Source organism: Fukomys damarensis, unplaced genomic scaffold (genome assembly GCF_012274545.1).
Source record: "Fukomys damarensis isolate Sample0158 unplaced genomic scaffold, DMR_v1.0_HiC HiC_scaffold_17, whole genome shotgun sequence".
NCBI lineage: Eukaryota > Metazoa > Chordata > Mammalia > Rodentia > Bathyergidae > Fukomys > Fukomys damarensis.
Window position 1 is genome coordinate 33,998,733 of NW_022900929.1, and position 22,056 is coordinate 34,020,788.

General features: G+C 46.3%; 1 protein-coding gene across 8 annotated transcripts in view; it reads right to left on the reverse strand.

The window, feature by feature from the left end:
- Capn3 (calpain 3) overlaps positions 1 to 22,056 on the reverse strand; it is a 39,587-nt gene that overhangs the window by 14,898 nt on the left and 2,633 nt on the right. For 5 of the 8 annotated variants that reach the window (XM_033764979.1, XM_010624766.2, XM_010624767.2 and 2 more), the window contains 5 exons: positions 5,018 to 5,087; positions 3,500 to 3,618; positions 2,228 to 2,361; positions 1,218 to 1,386; positions 297 to 440 (listed from right to left, as the gene is read on the reverse strand). In XM_033764979.1, the coding sequence (XP_033620870.1) occupies positions 297 to 440; positions 1,218 to 1,386; positions 2,228 to 2,361; positions 3,500 to 3,618; positions 5,018 to 5,087 (636 nt within the window). The remainder of the gene's footprint in view (positions 1 to 296; positions 441 to 1,217; positions 1,387 to 2,227; positions 2,362 to 3,499; positions 3,619 to 5,017; positions 5,088 to 22,056) is intronic. The other 3 variants (XM_010624771.2, XM_033764980.1, XM_010624772.2) reach the window with 1 other exon arrangement.

The window sequence follows — 22,056 nt, forward strand, 5'->3', positions numbered from 1 at the left end:
ATATATATATTAAGTGTGTGATTCGGAAAAGTCCCGAAAGGGTACAACATGTCAAATGTTAAGAGTGATTATCTTAGAGGGGGAAAATATAGGTTAAATCTTCCTCTGTGTTTTTCTGTATGGCTCAGACTTCAGTGAAATGCAATGCACGACTTCTAAAAGTACTGGATTCTCTTTGAGGGAAGCATTTGCTTTCTGCAACAGAAGAGTGAACCAGGGGAGGGAAGTGGCAGGGGTGCGCGGCTGTGAGAGGCGGCCAACACCGAGGGGCAGGTCCTGACAGTCGAGGTACACACCCGCGATGGTCTGTCATCTGAGCCTTGGGGGATGAGGTCTGAGTCCCTGAGCAGCGAGTTATCCATGTTCCTCACCATCCGCTTTATCAACTCCCCCATGTTCAGACCGGACGGGGAGGTTCCATAGGTCATGTTCGTGCCATCCTGAGGCCCCACAGGGAGGTTGGGAGAAACCCAGGAGAGGGAGAAAGAGCAAACGAAGGTGGGAAGGTGGGAAGGTGGGAAGGGAAGGAGACAGAGAGAAGGGAAGGGGCAGAAAAAAGGAAAAGAAAAGTTAATAGAACACGAATGGAGAGAAGACGGAGAAAAGAGAGAGAGAACATGTTCATCCATGGCATTTTCAGCTAACCTTCCTCTACTTTCTGCACATGGGGAATGTGGGGAGAGAAAAGGAAAAGAATGAGTTTGGTCCCTTCCTCTCACTGACATACGTGGAGGAGAGGATGCGTCTCTGGACACCGTGGTGGCCCAGCGTCCACGGCCTGCTGTCTCCTTCCCGTCTCCCTCTGCTGGGCTGTGTTGCTCTGAGCGCGGGCTGCAGTCTGATCTTCTGCTCAGCGCAAAGCCCATGGGACCAAAGCTCAATGACTGGGCGGCTTTCTTAGGGAAATGTTGGGCTAGTCTGGAGCGAAGTATGTGGCTGGCTTTTGGGTGCACGCTTGGACTAGGAAGCCCAGACAAGACAGGCCCCCTCTGACACAGGCCCGGGACCCACGTCCACCTAACTTCCAAGGCTGGAATGTCCTCGTCCAATCACTTCACTGGAAATTCCCAGGGACAACTCTCTTGAAAAAGTCCCATGTTTCAAAGTAAGAATCAGTTCTTCTTTCTTAAAACAAAATATTCACCCTGTCCCAGAAGACTGTGCTGCTGTTACTGAGAGAATGGCTCCCCCATGCCATGGCCCCACCCCCAACTTACATCAATGGAGCAGCCCATGAGGGAGCCTCTCTCGATGGCTTTCCTCATGATCCTGTACATGTCTCGGGGAGCATCCTTGATCTCGAAAAACTCTGTCACCCCTCCGGTGAAGTCCTCCATGGCCTCTGTGGTGTTCCCACCTTTCAGGGCTTCATAGGAACCGTGGAGCCTTGGGGAAAGGATGAAGATGAACCTGGGGTCACAGGACTCCAGGAAAGATGCCCAGGTATCACGGCCCCAGAGCTTAGCTCAGGTCCTGCGATGTTCTCTCATCAGTTCCCAGTCACGTGAGCTAGTGAGATAGGTGGGCAAGGGCATGGTCCCGAGTTCGATCCCCGGTACGGTACCAAAAAAAGAATTATAGGAGGTAGATGGTTACTGTGATTCCTGTTCTTCTCCATGGCAAAGCTAAGATGGAGGCCAAGTGACCCACCCCAGGCCACAGAGGTCCAGAAGCCCTGACAGTGGAGCCCAGCTATCCCACTTCCTGGGAGCTGTCGGCTGGGATGGAGCTTCTCAGGTGAGAGAGGACAACATGGCTTTATGCTCAATAAAGCTCATGAGTTTGAGCCAAGCAAGATCATGGGATCTGAGCTCCAGAAATGCAATGCTCTGATCCAAGGCTTGCAAAACCATCAGGAAGGCAGTTAAAGAGCTCACTGTGGGAAGGCAAAGCTAAAGATGCCCTTTCTTCCTCCCTTCCTTCTGCTGGGATGGCTCTCACCATTATGCCTAGCCTGGCTTTCAATTTGCAACCCTCCTGTCTCAGCCTCCTGACAGATGGGATTACAGTTGTGTGTCACCATGCCCAGCTTCTCCATTCTTCTCCATTTTGCCTTTTAAACTTAGTGTTCTTAGAGGTGTTGCTGCCTGATCTACTCTCCACTGACTCTGGGTCATAGTTGAATTCTCACACCACTCGAAAGTATCTGCACGCACACGCATCCTGCTGGATTCTGCAACCTCTTCCCCCACCTCCCGCCTGCCTCACACACTCAGTGCTGCCTTACTTAGCATAAGCCTTCTCCAGCAGAGCACTCCAGAACTCATTGCGGTGGTTGGATTTGGTGAAGACCAGCTGGTTGTTGTATGTTGGCAGACAGTCATCGATGACCACATCCACCCAGTCTCCATAGCGCCAGAACTGCACGGACACAAGAAAGTGGCTTCACATCCTCAGGTCACCACTAGGAAGTTCGCCTTTCCTCCCACTTTCTGCTGGGAGAGCATCCATCCGAAGCAGTTCTGTTTCCTAGGTCTAGCATATTGGTGCTGGCTCACATTCTTCTGGACATGTGACATGTGACTTTATCTCTCTCTGGACTGTGAGCTTCCTGAGGGCAGGGAGTGAGTTACCTACTTACTGCTTAGTCTCTTCCAGAGTCCAGCTCAGAATTCACTGAGGTAGGTGTTCCCTGAATATTTTAGGACTTGAGGTTTTCATCTCCCTGCCCAGAGGTTTGGAGCAGGATCTGCATATTAGTATTTTTCTGTGTCCAGGAAGATTCTACTGTGCAGCAAGGACTGAGAGCCCCTGTGTCCGTGAGGGTGTCTTATTGGTTTCAGTGTTTCTTTCTTTCTTTTCTTTTTTTTTGGTACTGGGAATTGAACTCAGGAACTTGTGCCTGCAAGGCAAGTGTGGTGCCTCTGAGCTATATCCCTGGCCTGGTTTCAGTATTTCGTGATGACAGCAGCATCCCAGAAACTACCTGACTCCCACTTTGGTTCTGGCCCAGCACCAGGACTTGGCTCTATTTCAACACAATTTGGACTCAGAAAGTTTCTAATGAAACTAATGCCAGAAGATTTAGTTCCACACCAAAGCAGAAGCCTGCTCTTCAAATTAACTAGAATTTTCTTCCAAGGCCTGCAAGAGGTAAGTGATAGTCCTAGTATAGAGCTGCTTTACACAGCAAGAAGGAAGAGGAGCTGCAGCTCCTGCACCAGTGACCCACAGTGTAACGTCAGAGGCCCTACGTGAGGCCCTACGTTGTACATAGGGAGTTACTTGTGAAGGCTGCAGACAGTAACACAGCAGCCAGCTGGAGGGCAAAACAGACTTGCAGGCTGGCAAACAGGAGCTTTTTGACTTTCTAGGGCCGAGCGGAAGGTGTATGAGGCTGGGGTCAGAGAGGAAAAACTGCTTCCTCCCAGCCTGGCAGCATCAAGGGGGTTGCTGCCCACCTTTTCGGCTGGGGTGGGTGGGTGGAGCCTTTCCTGGAGCCTTGGGAAGTCAGGGCCAAGAGAGGTGTGGTGGGTGTGGTCTGTGGTCCATAACTCACCTGGAAGTGGAAGATCCCTGCGTAGTTTTCGGTGAAGCTCTGGTCATGGGGGATAACTCGGAAAAGCAGCCGCTCATTCAGGGTCAGGCAGGCGATGGCTGCGAGAAACCAGCAGTCCCCTGCAGGCAAACACACAGCCCAGGTTTTGGGAGCCTGCCCATCCCAGAAGTGCAGACCTCATGCCAGCCAGCTGCTCCTGTGCTGAGGGACGGGGATTCTCTCGGTGCCCCGTCTGTCTGTCCTGCTTCCAGATCAGATTTCACAGAGTTGTCAGCCCAGCAAGAAGATTTCACAGGAATCCTTGACAACAGGGCCCACTGGGTCCCTCTCTCCTCAGCCTGGACATTTCCCTAAAGGCCAGAGGCAGTTCCTCCTTTTGCAGAAGAAACTCACACTGAGAAGAGCAGTAGGTGATCACACTGGGCTGTTCTCCCTAACCCTTCAGGAGATCCCCTGCCCTGTGCCTCACGGTGTAAATTTGCACTCCCTTCTGACCACAGAGAAACCCATCCATCCGCTCACTGGATTTGCAGCTGAGAAAGGCCAGTTGGGCAGGCAATCGGTATACTCTGATACCAGTATATGGGGGACCTTGAGGAACTGCTGGCAATGGGCTGGGAAGGGGACGCTTTCTTCTTCCCTGGACTTCCTTTGTGGAGGGCACATGTGTGAGCCCCCAGGGCACACTTGTACCCCACAACCCTGGAGCTGCCTTCTTTTTTTTGGTACTGGGCATCGAACTTGGGACCTTGCTGTTTCGAGGCTGGTGGCAGAACCACTGAGCTAAATCTGCAGCCCTTGGAGCTGCCTTCTAAGGAGGATGGGTTTGCTGCTGCCCTGAGAGGGGAGTAGGGTGGCCAAGTGCAGCCAATCTATCCCCGTGCACCTTGAGTTGACTTGAGGGACAGTCAGGGAGGACTAGCGTGCCTGGGGCTGGGCATCCGCCATCCATGGGGCAGGAACCTGGACAGTGCCTGCTCCTCAACCTGTCCTCCCACAGCCAGAGAAGCTGCACTCTTTTCATTAGCTTTGGGTGCCTCGTGCCTTGTTTTCATTGTGTCTGTGAACTGTGTGACCATACCACAGAGTGTGTCTGGAGTCACACAGATGATACTTTCAGGACAAAGGATTTTCTTTTTTTTTTTTTTGATTTTTTGAGACAGGGTCTCACTGTATAGTTGAGACTGACCTGGAACTCACTATGTAGCCCAGGCTGGTCTTGCACTCACAGTGATCCTCCTGCCTCAGCCTGCCAAGTGCTGGGATTACAGGTGTGCACCACCATGCTTGGCTGGTGAACTTCTTGTGATGTGAGGCAAAGTGCTGATGAAAACTGGGCCAGGAAACAAAGCAACTGCCAGCCAGCACACCGGGCAACAAACCTAAAGGATAACCTATAAAAATCTTCCAGAAATGCATCAAAAACAGAACCAGAGTCCCTTCCCTTTACCCTCTGGAAAGGGACTTCCCTCTTCCTCGCCCTGATCAGCTGGCAGGTCTGGGAGGGGACTTTGTTACCTAGGTCTCCTTGGCAGATGTCAGTCCTATTGGCTCCACCAATGATAAATCGAGGATTCTCACAGATTTCCTATGAAACAAACAAACAGTGACCAAGTAGTAGTGCTACCAGCTGTTATTCATTGAGTTAAGTTATGCAGGGTGTTTGCACTATGTACCTGAAGTTCTACAGGCTTCACTCCTTTCTGCCTCCAAAAACAGCCCTGTGAACTGGGTACCATTGTTCTTGTGTTTCAGCCAAGCAAACTGAGGCTCAGAGAGGCTAAGAAACACACCCAAGCACACACAGCAGTAAGTGGTGGAAGCCAGACACACTCCTGCTTTTTACTGCCTTCCCACACTGTCACACTACCTGAGTAAGGAGGCCCCCGAGAGCAGTGACGCTCCTGTAACAGATTTGACAGAGGAGCATCTTGAAGCGTGACTCTTGTGTAGAGCCCAAACTGACTCCATTTTGAAAAAGTTACTCCATTCTGTGATCAGGTCACCGCCCAGTTACTGGAAAAACCCCAAAGTGCCGTTTTGACCAAATTACAAGGCCATGCTAAATGACAAAGGGCCCAGGAGACAGTGCTCTAACCCCCTCCCATTGTAGCCATAGCTCCAACCTTTGTTCTAACCCTGGCTTAGGAATGTAAGGCAATCTTGTACTGTTGGAAGTCCAGACCCTGATTAACGTGTAAGTTAATGGTTCTAGACTATGAAATACATAGAGACCCCAAGTTAATTATTGAACTGTTTGCTCATCCAGAAGGTCCTGATGGCCTTTGAACCATCCTATAGGTATCTGTTAATTATCAATGTGTGACTGCTGACCACCAACTCAAGTCAGCAGACCTTTGTCCCCTGCCTGCATTATTAACCAATCAGACACTGACCCATCTAGAAAGCCCCTAGTTCTGCTCCTTTGCTGATAAAAAGCCTGTATGAAACCGAGTTCGGGGCTCTCTGTACGAAACCCAATGTTGGTGAGGTCCGGAAGTCCAGGCTCGAGCTTGCAATAAACCCCTCGTGTGATTACATTGGACTCGACTCCTTGGTGGTCTTTGGGGATATTGTGATCTGGGCACAACACTTGCTCTTCCTATGCTAAAACAAAGGGCACTAGAAGGAAAAAGATCTTTCTCCCCAAGAGGGGGCAACGCAGATGTTTAGGGTCCACACACTTTCAAGTCCAGGTCCACAGAGGCCAACAGGGGGTGTTTTTGGTTTCCAGATATGTTATGCTTTTTAAAAATTTTTTATAATATAGACTCAGTGATTTCGTTTTAACATTGTTCTTCAGTTTCAAGAACCCTTGCAGTTGGGCGTGGTGGCACGTTTATAAACCCAGCACTCTGGGAAGCTGAGGCAGGAACATCCCAAGTTCCAGCCCACCCTAGACAGTTTAAAGAGCCTGCCTGTCTCAAAGTAAAAAATAAAAAGGACCAGGGGGTGTAACTCAGTTTGAAAGTGGGTATAACTCAGTGTGAAAGCCCTGACTTCAATCCCCAGCACAAAAAAAGGAAAGGAAGGAAGGAAGAAAGAAAGCCAACCAGCCTTGCTATGCTATTCTGGAGAGCTGGTGCCCCCTCCCATGACAATCCAGTCCACGAAGGTGTGTGAAGGCCCTGTGCTCCATCCTCCTTATGCCACTCCACCACCCTCCTCTTACTCCACCAAAACTCTGAATGCAATGGATGGGTAAATTTCTATTATGCATGTATATTTATTTTTGCAGTGCCAGAGCTAGAATGCAGGGCCTTCCACATGCTGGGCAAGTGCTCTACCACTGAACATATCCTCAGCCTTTTTCATCTTTCTACAGTGGTAAACTTAGTTCACAAACTCAATTCCTTCCACAATTCTGGTCACAAACCAAACCGGATCAAATGTCCCTGTAAGGTCAACACTGCATCTAGCCATTGAGTTTGATTCACAGTGCTTTATGCCAGAAGAGATTGAAACAATATATTTAAGATACTCAAAGAAAGAAATCAGAGAACCAAAGATGTATAAGCAGCAGAGCTTCCCTTCAAGTGTAAAGGGTGTGGGCAGCTTGATTCTAATAATGAAAGAATTCAGGAAATGTTTCCCTGAGCTCCTCCTGAGGAATCTGATAACGAATGAGCTCCAGAGGTGGGTGTGGTGGCGCTTGCCTGTAATCCCAGCACTCACGAGGCTGAGGCAGGAGAATCACTGTGAGTTCGAGACCAGCCCGGGCTACATAGTGAGTTCTAGGTCAGTCTCAACTACATAGTGAGACCCTGTCTCAAAAAAAACAAACCAAACCAAACCAAACAAAAAAACACACAAAAAGCAAAAAACAAATGAGCCCCAAAGGACATCAACCCAGAACTGGGGTGTCTGATACAGTAAGTATAGTGTAGCTACTTGCAGAATTAAAATTAAATGATGGTAAAAAAAACACAACAACTAAATAATGGTCAAAGGGAGAATATCATATGTAGTATTTTGCTTGTGATGTTGGGGTAATAATGCACACATTTTAAAAACTATTTTTTTGTGTGCGTGGTTTTTTGAGACAGGGTCTCTCTAGTTCAGAATGCTCTGGAACTCACTGTGTAGCCCAGGCTGGTCTCGAACTTGCAGCAATCCTCCTGCCTCAGCCTCCCAAGTGCTGGGATTATAGGCATGTGCCACCATGTCTGGCTTTAAAAACTATTTTACATGAGGGAAGAAGAAAAGAGTATATAAAAACTTAAACTACCTTTTGGAATCATTTTGGCAGTGATATTATTAAAATTGCAATTCTACAGTTTATTGAGGCAAACAAAAGTTGAGGGAATTCCTTGCCAGCGGACATGCCTCACAACAAGTGTTGAAAAAAAGTTTATCAGTGATGATCAAATGATACAAGTAAGAAACTTGGGCCCTCATAAAGAAAGAACATTGAGAAAAGAATGGATGAAAGTCAAATAAAGTCTTTTATTTTTTATTTTTGATATTAAAGATAATTTTGTTAAAAATAACAATCAATGGGTGTGGTGGCACATGCCTGCAATCCCAGAACCGAGGCAGGAAGATCCAACTGCAAGCCCTGCCTGGGCAAATTAACAAGACCCTGCCTCAAAAAATTATAAAGGGATAAGGATGTAGCTCAGTGGTGGAGCATCTTGGGTTCAATCCTCAGCATTGGGGGTCACTAAAAAGGGCAAAAAAAAAAGAGGCATTTATATAAGAAAAAGGTAAATTCTCTTATTTTTTTAGTACCGGGGATCGAACTTGGGTCCTTGTGCTTGTGAGACAGACCGTAGCACCACTGTGCCAAGTCACTGGCCCCAAAAAGGTCAGTTCCTAAAAAGACATATAAATCCTGAATGCATGTGCATTAACAGTGTCAAAATATATTAGGCAAGCTGTATGGTGGTGCACACACATAACAGCAGCTAACTAGGAGGTCCAAGTAAGGGGATCATGTTTGAGGCCAGCCTGGGAAACTTAAGTGAGACCCTGTTTGAAAATAAAATAAAAAGGGCTGGGGATTTGGCTCAGTGGCAGAGGGCTTGCCTAGCATTCTTTTAACCCTAGGTTCAATTTTCAGTAACACACACACACACACACACACACACACACACACACACACGCACACACACACGGAATGATAGAACTGAAAGGAAGATGAGGGCTGGGGATTTAGCTCAGGGGTTCCGCCGCCAGCCTTGCAAGAGCAAGGACCTGAGTTCCTGAGTTTGATCCCTGGTACCAGAAAAAAAAAAAAAAAAGAGAAAGAAAGAAAGAAAGAAAGGAAGAAGAGACAAAAAAATTTTTTTTGGTACCAGGGATTGAACTCGGGTCCTTGTGCTTGCGAGGCAGGCAGCAGAACCACTGAGCTTAAATCCCACCCCCCTTTTTTACATCCTTTTCCTGTAGATCAAGAAGGCAGAAAATCAGTGAGGTTATAATTAGCCTGAACAAGACTGTCCATCAACTTGATCCAACATCACGTCATACTCTGTCCTAAAACAGAACGATCAACAGTCCTCTCAGATTCATATGCAACGATCACTGGGACAGATCATGTTCTGGGCCATGAAACACCTTTTGACAAGGGTAAAAGAGAAGAAATTATACAAAGCATGCTTTTAGAACACAGTAGAGCAAAACTAAAAATCAGTGAACAAAAGGCAGCTGAAATTATTAGGAAATTAAGCAGCATGTTTCTAAATACACGTGGGTCAAAGAAGAAATTTCAAAAGAAGTTGAAAAATTTTTGAGTGAAATGAAAATGAAAATATAGCATCGAAATTTGTGGGGTGAAGGAAAAGTCATACTTAGATGGACATTGATAGGTTAAATATATCAGAAAAGAAGATCTGAAATCAGGGAATATTCCATTTTTGGACAGTAGAAAAGAAGAAATTTCAGCCCAAAGGAAATGGAAGAAATTTAAAAATTAGAGCAGAAATCAATGAAATAAAAAACAAAAATAATAGTCATAAAAAACCATAATTATTCTTTGGTGACCAGGGATTTAGCTCAGTGGTGCCACCACCTGCCAGTACCATAAAAAAAAAAAAAAAAAAAAAAGTTCATTGTGCTTAAAAAAAACAAGAGCACCATAAAAAATGAAGAGGTTATTACTGCTGATCCCATAGTCATTAAAAGGGTGATAATGAAACATTACTATAGCTTAGACAATACGAACAAATTCTTTGAAAGATTTTAATTTTTGGTACTGTTTTTTTCGAACTCAGGTCCTTACGCTTTTGAGGCAGGCAGTGGCACCACTGAGCTAAATCCCCAGCCCTCATTTAACCAGGAACAGAGGAAAACTTCCTCAAGTTGGAAAAGAACATCCACTTTTGCAAAGAACATCAGCTAAAACTTCCATATGGTGAGTAACTAGATGCTCTCTTCCTAATATTGAACGTCACAATGCAACAAAATAAAAAAAGTGAAAGATAGATGAGAACAAAAGAAAACTGCCTTTATTAAAAAATTGCACGTGCACCTATATAGAGAATCCTCAACCAATGACAAAAACTAAAATCAAAATCTCAGAACACCATCTAGAACCAATAAGCAAATGTAGCCTGGAGGATGAAGGGTATAAAATTAGCACATAAGGGCTGGGGATTTAGCTCAGTGGTTCCGGCACCTGCCTCACAAGCATAAGGACCTGAGTTTGATACCTGGTACCAAAAAAAAAAAAAAAAAGAAAAAACAAACAAAAACAAAACAAAACAAAACAAAAAAGCACATAAAAGGCAATGGCTTTTCTATATACCACTAATGAACAACTGGAATTTGAAATTTTAAAAATTCCATTCCTTTATCACAAAAAGCAGAAAATACTTAGGCATAAGTCAGTATGGACTCATGTTAAGTTTACTATAGGCACAGAAGGTCCCACAGGGCACATTTATTGATAGGCACACACGTGGGTCAGGCACACACCTTTCTCTGTCAGCGGAGAGAGACAATGACATTCTGGTAGCAGTGAGCATACCAGCAAACAGATCTTGGTTCCTAATACCATTTTCCCAAAAAAGAAGGATGGCAAAGATGGCACTTTACCTCTGCCACCCTCTTCCCAAAAACTCACAGGCCCCATGGGGAGAAAAGTAGCAAGCAAACACTGCATGAGGGACTTTAAAAAAGTACCCGAGCAGTACTGCAAAACTGTGAAATGAAGAGGATGCCACCCACGCCCAGCTGATAAAGTGTAATTTATGAAGGAGCCTCTTAAGAGAGAAACTAGCTAGCAAATAGAATGTAGAATATTTATAATAATATACTGTAACAGATTCATTTAAAACTTAGGAATTTCTTATTTCTGGAATTTCTCATTTAACATTTTTGGGCCACCACTGACCACTGGCCACGGAAAACATTGACAGCAAAAGCCCAGATAAGGGGAAATTGCTGTGAGGGGGAACTCTGGACTGGCCTCACAATATTCCTGTAAACACAAAGTTCTTCTAAAATTAAAAATTTCTTTCTTTCTGTTTTTTGTTTTTGGTTGTTTGTTTTTTGTTTTTTGGTTTTTTTTTGCTGTTGGTTTGTTTTTTTTTGGTACCAGGGATCAAACTTGGGTCCCTGCACTTGCGAGGCAGGCAGTGGAACCACTAAACTAAATCCATGGCCCTTTAAAAGTTTATTTTAGTAAGAAATTTAAACTGCTCAAATATGCCTTCATGCACTCCAGTGGACTCATCTTGCAAATCCACTGTGCCACGCACGCACAGCACCTCAGAGTCCACTGGGCCTAGTCCTGTGCTGTCTTCAGTGTTACAGGCAGCCCTGGCAGGAGGAAGGGCCGTGTCCTGAACACCTCTGAACACACTGTAGGGCCACCGGGAGCAAGCCTTCTCCCCTCGCAGGAGGGACCTCAGCGTGGACCTTCCGGCTTCAACAGCAACACCACACGAACACGCCGTTTAGGAGGTGGAGAGGGCGGGTCTCCAGCCAGCCTCCCATTTCTTTACTGTCCCCCACTTTCCATAGAGCTCTCCCCCAAACTGGGTGCCTTGAAACTCTTCACCACTCTACTCTCCCATCGCTAAACCCCTGCTTCAAGAAGAGCCCTGATGACCCATTACACATTGTAAGCTTGCTGTAAATTTGAGTCGATGCATTAGTGCATATTTACAACATCAGGGACCCAGAGACTGTTACAATGTTCTCTAGTTGAGGAATAAAGAATAACACTTCCAGTTTGGGGAGGGTGCAAGAAGACATTTGGGGGACACACGGGTATGGAGAACTTGCGGAGGTGGGACCTATAACCTCAGGTTTGGGACCACTTCCCTTCCTGTTTCCCAAGAGCTATCTCCTGAATCCATGTCCCTTTCATCCCTACCTTTGGCCTTTTCCACGTGATGGCCTTCATCTTGGTTTTCTGGTTGAGCTCATGTGAGCCCAGGGCCTGTACACCTGCAGGGAAGACCCGGTCTTCATAGAGGCGCTTCTGAGCCAGACATTGTTGTCTGAGAATGACAAAGTCCTGCCCCTTAAACTTGAGAGGCTGTTTGACAGTGCCCTCTCCGCTTCTCCTGTCCCTCTCTCAGATCATGCGGTCACAGAAGAATCCTGGCAGCATGTAAGGGCATGGTGTTGGCTCTGGGAGTGGAGCTGGGCCTTCCCTGCAGCCTCTGCCAGTGGTGCCCTCAGCCCAGGCCTAATCCTCTCTGAATGGCCCGGAGCCTATATAGTTCCTCCACCCTCAGTGGCACGATGCAAATGAACATAGAGAAATGCTGTGGTCAGAGTCAGCAGCTTTGGCCGGAGGCCTCTGAGCCCATGTTCTAGGGGCAACACGGTGGAGTGAGAGAGGGAGCCAGGGCAGCAGGGAGAAGAGTGCCAGAGGTGGGCTGGGACAGACCACAGACCTTTAGGACACCTCCAACAGCCTTCCTGGAACTCGTTCGGGTTTTTTTTTTTTTGGTTTTTTGAGACAGGGTCTCACTAGGTAGTTGAGACTGACCTGGAACTCACTATGCAGCCCATGCTGGTCTCGAACTCATAGTGATCCTCCTGCCTCAGCCTCCCGAGTGCTGAGTTAGAGAGGCTTGCCCTGCCTCTGGAAAAGGCATTCATGCCTTGGACACTGGCAGTCAATGGGACATAGCATGGGGCCTTCTAAATATGTTGTATACACTAATCCTATGCAGGCTGCTGAATGCACAGGAGGAATCTGCTCTGAGCCATTGTGTGGGGGCAATGAAGCCTTCATTCTCCTGCCTTCCCCACCCCTCCCCTCCAGAGACCTTGCCCACCAGGAGTGCGGCCTGTCTAGTCGCTGGTCCAAATGTGACCGCAGGACCGCGTCAGAATCCCCTGAGATGCTAGTATTAGAATACAAGATTCAGCGGGCTCAAGTGTTTGGGGAGCCAGCGTCCTGGCTTTCAATGACACAAACAGCATACATGCCATAGGTTTGTTGCCACGGTCTGGGATCTCTTTAAGACCTCTTTCTTTCTCTTTCTCTCTTTCTTTTAGGTATGGGGGATCAATATCCAAAAGAGCCACTCAACTACTAAGCTATACCCCCCAGCCCTTTTTGTTTTTTATTTTGAAACAAGGTCTTCACTAAATAGCCTGCACTGGCCTTGAACTTGTGATCCTCCTGTCTTGTATCCTGAGCAGCTAGGATGACAGGTATATGCCATTATGCCAGGCTAAAACTGCATTTTAATTTTTTTCCTACTTTTTTGTTCTTTATTTTTTATTCTTGCGACTGCATTTTAAATAAGTCTATCTACCATGCCGGGCATGGTGACGCAAACCTGTAATCCCAGCACTCGGAAGGCTGAGGCAGGAGGATCACTGTGAGTTCAAGACCAGGCTCAACTACACAGGGAGACCCTGTCCAAAAAAAAAAAGAAAAAAAAAAAAACCACCAGGAGGCTTATTTCACTAAAAAAAAAAAAAAAAAAAAAAAAAATCCACCAGGAGGTTCTTATGTCCACTAAAGTTTGAAACCGTAATTTTAACATTGTAAGGTGTTGTTTTAACTCCAAATAATTTGTGAAGTCAGTTCTTTTAAGAAATATTTTAATTTCAAGGAGGTGGGCATCGTGGTACACATCTGTAATCCCAGCTGCAAGTTCAAGGCCAGCCTGGGCTACAATAGTGAAACCTTGTCTCAAAAAATCCCCAGAATTTTTAGTTTTGAGGGCTGGGTATAGTAGCTCAATGGTAGGGTGCTTGCCTGGCATACATGAGCCCCTGCGTGTGCTCCCCCTAGAACTGCAAATACACGAATTTTAAGTAAATAAACAATACATATTATAATCAGCTTGCTTTCTGAGGAGGAGGCAGCTGTGGTGCAGGGCTCGTTGGTTCCTCCCCTCTCACTCCTGCCGAGGAACAGTGGGTCAGGAAGCCGCGCTACCCCATGTCTTGTAAAGGCACCCGCCGTGGAACCTGAGGTGGTGTTCGCAGAGTTAGGGTCGCCCTCACCAGTCGCATCGTGAAGCCCCTGGAGAAGGCGTGTGCCGACTTGAGCAGAGGGGCAAAGGAAAAGAATCTCAGAGTGAAAGCACCCGTTCCCAGTACCAAGACCCTGAGAATCACTAGGAGAAACCGCCTGTGGTGAAGGTTCTAAGACAAGGGATCGCTTCCAGTGAGAATCCACAAGGGACGGACTGATTCGCACGGCCGCCCTCCCGAGACGGTTGAGCAGATCACTGCCATCAGTACTGAGCCAGGAGTGGAGGCTGAAGTCACCACCGCAGATGCCTTTGGCGACTGTTTTAATAAATTGATAATCAGTTGTTAAAAAATATCATTCAGCTTATTCTATTCATGAACAAAGTTTTAAATAATTAATACTAATACAGAAAGTGCACAAAAGACTAATCCCTCTCTTCAGAGATGGCCACTTTTAATTCCTTCAGTCTTTCTTCTGGCATCTGCCTCTCCACACTTGCTCTCAGCCAAAAGGCTGAGAAGCAATGTCATTTACCTATTTTTATTTTATTTTTCTGTTTTTTGGTACCGGGGATGGACCTCAGGTCCCTGTGCTTGCGAGGTGGGCATCAAAACCACTGAGCTAAATCCTCCGCCCCCTACTTTTATTTTATTTATTTATTTTTTACTTGTGAATGTCAGAGCTATTCTTTTTTTTCCCCTTTTTAAAAATAATGTAATTATATTACCAATTTTTCATTTGTTATTTTTAGAAAGTATCAATAGAGTATTTATTTTGGTGAATCAGATTTAAAACTTTTAGGGGCCGGGGTTTTAGCGCAGTGGTTCTGCCGCCAGCCTCGCAAGCACAAGGACCCAAGTTCGATCTCCGGTACCAAAAAAACAAAACAAAATAAAAATTTTACATTGTGTTCTGTTCGCCATCTCCCAAAATATTTACATGATAAATGTCAGTAAAATTAAAATCCATTGTTTAGTTTGGTTGAGTAAACATTATTCACATTTTAGCTAAGTTACTGTTAATGCATTGTTCTGTTGTTCTTATTCTCTGGTGTTGCTGGGAAGTAAAATGCAATTCTGTGACCATTTCTGCGCATGTGACCTAAGGTTTTCCCTCTGAAAGATTTCGGTGTTCCTCCCTCCCTTCAAAAAAGTCATATTTAAGGACCTTGTCTGGTTCCTTTCCATTCTCTAGCTGAGCACTCAGCAACTCTTTTCAATATAGAGGCTCTCCTTGGTTCTGGGATTCTTACATTATTTCTTTGATATTCCTTTTATTTGTTTTTTCTGTGGAACTCCTAAAACTTAGATGCTAAACCTCATTGAGTTTTCTTTTTCTTTTGTCATTGTTCTCCCTTCTAGATTTCCTTGATTTTTTTTTTTTCGTTTGGTACTGGGGATTGAATTTGGGTCCCTGAGCTTGTAAGGTAGCTGGCAGAACCTCTGACCTAAATCCCCCCGTCCTGATTTCCTTGATTTTTGTATTCTACCCTCACTATTCAGGTTTTAAACTTCAGCTATCTAACTTTTTAAGCTTTTTGTAATGAAAAAAATTAAATTTATGGAGTAATTTCAAGAATGGACACCCATTAGGCGGCTAGATTCAAAATGTGTTAACATTATGCCATCTTTATTTTATCTAGATAGATGTTATGTATACATTTTATTCCTTTTGCAGAGCCACATAAAAGAATGTTGCATCTTTAAAATTTTTTTTTTTAATTTTTTTTTGAGACAGGTTCTCACTATGTAGTTGAGACTGACCTGGATGTAGCCCAGGCTGGTCTCTGACTCACAGCAATCCTCCTGCCTCAGCCTCCTGAGTGCTGGGATTACAGGCATGCACCAACATGCCCAGCTCGAATGTTGCATCTTTATTCCACTTTACACCTCAACATTTAGGAGTGCTCAGAATACAGCAGGCATTGCCTAGAACAAGAACATCCTCTTTATGACAATACTGGTGTCACTAAGAAAGCTAATGACTGTTCTCCAGTGTTATTCAACATCCAAATCCATTACTAATTTCTTTAGTTCTTCCCCAGATGTCTTGTATACGTGGTTGGGGTTTTTTTTTTTTTAACTAAAATCACTGAAGGTTCACATATTAAAATTTAACAATTCAATAACTGAATCAGGGACTGCTTTTTATTTTATTTTTTTCCAGGACTGTTAAAGTAAGAATGAATGAACCAAAAGCTAGGTCAGGTGAAATCATCTAGAAGATCACAAGAAGAATGAAAGAGATGGGAAATTGAAAAGAGCAAGAATGTGTTAAGATCCATGTGGAGTAGAGGAAGTTTTCAGAAGATGGTGGAAAGGGCTTTTAGAAGTGGTCAACAATTCCAATCTTCACATTCAAGAATTCCAATGAATCCTAAGCAGGAAAGATATAAAGAAATATATGCTTAAACACAATGTAGTGGCATTGGACAATGTGAGAGAGACAGAAGATCTTAATGGGATTTTTCAGATTTTGTTTTGTTTTTTTCTTTTCTTTCTCGGTACTGGAAATTAAATTCAGGACCTTGCACTTGCCAGGCAGGTGTGGTGCTGCTGAGCTAAATCCTTGGTGAGAGATCTTAAAAGCAGAGAAAAAGACTATGCAGTAACTGCAAAAAAGCCAGAAGACAACATTGAGATCGACCGAGGACTATAGGGGAAAACTTTTTCAGATCTGAGAGCTGGGCTTGATCTCTTTCTGTAGCCTTGGCTGGCCCCAAACTTCATGTGACCCTCCTCCCTCTGCCTCCCGGGTGCTGGTGAGGCTGTGGGGGAAAGGGAACCCTTGTACATTATTGCTGGGAGTGTAAACTAGTACAACCACTGTGCAGATCAGTATGGAGATTCCTCAAGAACCTTGAGGTTCCATTTGATCCACCTACTCCCGTTCTAGGAGTCTCCCCGAAAGAGTTAAAGACATCATGTTATGGCAATACAGGGACACCCATGTTTGTAGTAGCACAATTCACAACAGCTAAATCTTGGAAGCAGCCTATATGTTCATGAACAGGTGAATAGATAGAGCATGTGTTGAGCTGGGGGTTTAGCTGAGAGGTCCCACTGCCTGCTTTGTAAGCACAAGGACCTGAGTTCGATCCCCAGTACCAAAAAAAAAAAAAAAAAAAAAAAAAAAAAGAAAAAAGAAAAAGAAAATGTGGTATTTGCACACAATGGAGTACTCATCTGCCATAAAGAAGGATAACCTTGAGTCATCTGCAGGAAGATGGACGCACCTTGAGATCATAATGGTAAGTAAAACATGAGGACACACAAGGTTAAATATTGCATGGATTCTCTTATATGAAAAACCCAAAATATGAATAAAGAGTCAAATAAACAATAATAGGAAGTAGAGAGACAGACCTTTTTCAAGAGGAAGGAGATCAAGAGATGAAGGAAGAAGTGGGGAGGGGGGAAAGGGAGTGAAAAAAAACAGCGAACCAGCTCCACACAAGGAATGTAAACATTACACACTGCAAACATGGACTAATAAAAAAGGGGAAAAAGGAAGATAGAAGAGATTACCACTGATTCAAGAAGAAAAACAATTTTACACGATCCTGTCATTATTGCAGATTATATCAGTAGATTTATAAAATCTGTGAAGAAATTACTGGCCAACTTCTACCAAAGAAAGAAACCTTTAGCTCCTATCTCATAAATCTCCTTCCAGGAAAGGAAGAAAGAACATTCCCCACTCATTTTGTGAGGCTACTAGAACCTTGATGCCAAAATTGTACAGCAAAGAAAAGAAATAATAATAGGCTCATTCCTTCTCACTAATGAGCACAGGAACCTAAGCAGAATATTAGCAAAATCCAGGTTTGGAGCGTGAGAGAAGACGACAAAGGAGACCAGAGGACACTGGCAGGTGTTTGATGGGCAGCAGACTGAGTGGCTAGAGAACGCGTGCACGCCCGAACCATGCTGTGCCTGTTCAGAGCAAGGGAGCGCTTCTCCTATGTCTCTGGCCGTTTCCGGCCTCCCCTCCCCGTCTTCTGCACTATGCTGTGAGTCATTTCCCTGTGTGCATCTGGACATTTGGAGCCCTGTCCCCACCACGACCCTCACTCAGAAGGAGCTACTGTCCTGGGCAGCATAAGAAAGTGGCCCTAGGAGTTATTTACAGATTTCCCACTTTCACCAAAATCTTGGCGCCCTCTCAGCTCCCCACGCCCACCCCAGGATGTCTCCATCCTAATTCTCCACTGAGTAGAGAGAAGTTGGCTCTCAGGTGGATGTTTCATGTTGCCTTTTTCTTTTTCTGCCCCTTTAACTTTTTGTTTGTTTGGTTTTGGTGGTGCTGGGGCTTGAACCTAGGGCCTCATGCACAGTAGGCAAAGTGCTGTACCACTGAGCTCTATAACCCCAGCTTCCCTTAGCCTTTCGACATTTACCATTATACTCTCAACTGTCCACCATGTAGAGCATACTTACATCTCCTTTAACTCTCACACCAACTTGAGAAGGTTAGGGATTGTGATTTGCTTTCCACAGACGGGGAAATTGAGACCTAAGGATGATCAGTGACCTTCCTGAGGTCGTGAGGTCAAAGGGTGGAGCTGGGGTCTGCATCTTCCGGGCCAGGGGGCTGCCTGTGTTGGTGGTAATTACTGCCTTCCTGGAGCATCTGGGATTAAGGGTGGCACCTCAGAGCAGCCGGATGTTAAGATCCATTTCTCTAGCACAGCAGGGAAAAGCCGCACTTAGAATATTTGTGTGGCTGGTGATGGTGGAACCAGAGCTGAGACCAGACCGCACTGCTGCACATCCACCTGTCCTCACTGCTCTGTGCAAGGGCCCGGTGCCTCCTCTCTGTGGCCAGCACAGGGAGCCAACTTCTGTTTCACTGTCCGACAGAAACAGATCCTGAGCAGACCTCTCGCCACGCCACCTTTACTAGGAAGCCTGGTAATTTCCCTGAGAGAGGAAACTAAGCAAGACATTGGTTCCGGGGCCAAGATCAGGGGCTTCCTGCTCTAATGAGCTTTTGCAGCAGTTCAGCTCACTACTCCCTTCTCACACGGGAAGAAAATAACAATTGTGTGCCAACCCAGAATTTCTGCGTTTTAGATGGGAATGGTGTAGGTTGGTTAACTCTGCAGGGAAGATGCCTTGTGTTCAGAGCTCCTACCAGACACCACGCTAACCCTAACACTTACTCTAACTAACGCTGACCCACCCTAACCCTAACGCTAATCCTGACCCATGGCACATCTGTTCTGAGGGCCAAGTGCTCAACTCAGTGGTGAACAGTATACAGGGCAATTTGAATTTTTCCTAGTTTCAGAAGTTATCATAAACCCAATTTGGGGGTTATAAATATATTTTATTGCAGAGATGAATTGCAAATATGGGATCTACAGATAATTCAGGCTGACTGAGTCTGAAGCCACAACACCAAGATTACCCAGTGCTGCAAAAATGATAGCTCAGAGGTAAAGATGGAGTTCTGGGGTCATCTTTGGGGTTAAGTTAGAGGAGCTTATTTGATGTGATGCACTTATGAGGCAGGAGGCAGAACCACTGAGCTAAATTTCTGGCCCAGGAATCTTTATTTTTCCATTCTAGGGTGCCATTTGCCCTCACATTTCTGCAAGCTTCATTCATCTTCTTTCTACTGCACTGAGCTCAGGAGCTGGGGTCAAGACCATCTGTGAGGTCTAACATCGAGATGGTGCCAGCACAAGATGGGCACAGCGGCAGGTCTGACAAGAGTCACGATGGCCACAGATGTGCACAGAAAACTGATGTTTCCAAGAGGGCTCTGCAATGCAGAAAGTTCTGGAGTCATTGTGCTTTTGATTTTCGTCTACCGGCTCCGACTCTGCTCTGTACCAGTGAGCTCGAGGCAGTGCTCTGGCTCTGAAGGCCAGGTGGACACTGGCTGTGTTGTCCTTTAGTGACGGCCAGTAGAAAGCTCAGGGCCATCGCCTAGGGGCCGACACAGCGGGAGCACTGCGAGGAGCAGCCTGGACTTCTGCTTGTGCTGTTTCATACCCTGACATGGCAGTGTATGTTAGAGCACAACCGGCACAGTAAATAGCTCTGTTCATTTACAAGTCTAGCTTTTAAGGCTGGAGCACACTGATGATTTCAGTAAAAACAATCTCGAGGGCTTTGCCCCACCCTCTCTAGGAGTATTTGAAAGACTTTCAGGAGTTCCCAGTCTTGTTAAGTCTGGCTGTCCTGGCAGCCCCCACAGGCCTGGCCTGGTAGGGGAAGGAGACTAAAGAGGAACAGGCCTTGAAGAAAGTGATGCCTGGGTAATGCTGGGGAGAGACAGAGGCAACCCACCAGGTAAGTAGAAGAGGGGCAACCAGGCAGAGGACAGAAGAGTGGAGGCCCTGGGGAAGAGGGCCCAGCCTGCTGGTGAATCTGGGTCTAGGGAGAGGGGAAGATGGGGGTGGCAGGGTAGGTAGGGCAGCCTGAGGGAGGCCTGAGTCGTGGCTGAGAAGTCTGGACTCACCGTGACGGTGTGGGGTGTCAGTGAGGTGTGTTCGCAGGGAGGGGATGTGCCCAAGCACTCCGGCAGCAAGCCAAATATTGGGCCGAGAATAAAGTTCCTTGCAGCATTCATTTCTTTATTCTTTGATAAAAAATGTGGTTTTGGAGGCAGAGTCTCACCATATTACCCAGGATGGGCTTGAACTCTGCACCCTGCTGCCTCAGATCCTCCTGATGGCAAAGGAGCGCCATTCCACTCCACAGTCTGCAGTGGAGGTCCTCGGCATCGTCACGGGCAGTGAAGGAGCCCCACGGCACACAGGGCTGCTGGGGAGCCCACACTGGGTAGTAATTCATGTCTGGCTTCAGCCTGAACCCCTCCCCCTGGGATAGGGAAACTGTCAAACTTGCCATCTGATCCCCTGTCAGCTTGGACACTGACGCCTGACAGTCAACGAGACAGCTGCACTCATCAGGACTCCCAGCGACAAAAATTTTTGTCTTCCTAACATTCCAGTTACTTGCCCTGTATATAGGGTGTGTGTGTGTGTGTGTGTGTGTGTGTGTGTGTGTGTGTTATTTCTTGGCTGAGAAATTTCTTGAATTAAGAAGAGTCAGCTGGGCACAGTGGCCCATGCCTGTGATCCCTGTCACTCAAGAGGCTGAGGCAGGAGGACCTCAAGTCAGAAGCCAGCCTGGATAACTAAGCAAGACCCTATCTTAAAATTAAAAGGACCTGTGATGTAACTTAATGGTCAAGTGTTTGTGTGACATGCGAGAGGCCCTGGGTTTGATTCCCAGAACTGCAGTAAGTAAAGACTGGCCTTTAAGTGGACTGTAGGGGCCGAGGGGCAGAAGCAGGTGCTGAGCCCTCCAAGGGGCGCTAAGGGACTCTGAGTAGGGGTGAGAAGGTAGAACAGAGGCTGCAGCTTCCCCTGATCTCCTGAGAGCATGGGGTGCCCCCACCCCGTCCCTGTGCCCGGTGATGTCCTCGTGTCCCCAGGATGAAAGCATGGCGCAGGGACAGAAATCCTGAGTCTGCCTTTTTCTATTGGACAAAGTACAGTAATTTAGTGGTTGATAGCAAGGCTTTCATCTGCATTCCCCTGATGCCTTCAGGGCTAACCCTTGGATTAATGCAGGTAATGCATGTACAGAACATTTGCATCTGTCAAATACTATTCAAATGGAATTCACATGTACACAATATTTGAGAGAACCCAACATCCGAGGGGCGCCTATCCCGGCAGGTGGCTGGGCGAGGGAGAGGCCGCCTGCGCCCCCTTCCGGCTGCCCTGTCCGCGGCTGCTCCCAAGGCGCTGTCTCCCGCTGGAGCAGGGGCCCTGCACCCTCCTGAACTCCAAGCCCTGCCTTCCCTCCTCCCCGCCAGGTCACCTACATTCTAGAGCGCAGGTCTGCCAGGCCCAGGCCTCCTCTGCTTACCCTGCCCGCCCTGCAGAGCCCCACTAGACTTGATTGCAAAATCCTGGACTTCCCCTGCCAGCCGACCTGTGGGCCTACTTGTAATGAAATGTTTGTTCTTATTTATGTAATTGTAGGCAGTTTAATTTTCCTGGAAAAAAATATAGACCAGACCAAAACATAAAAAAAGAACAAGAGTCATATTAGCGGAATGATGGCGAAAGGAGCCAGGGAACATAACTTTCCAGCCGGTAGGGTCACAGTAAGTGACACTGCAGCTGAAGAGCTTC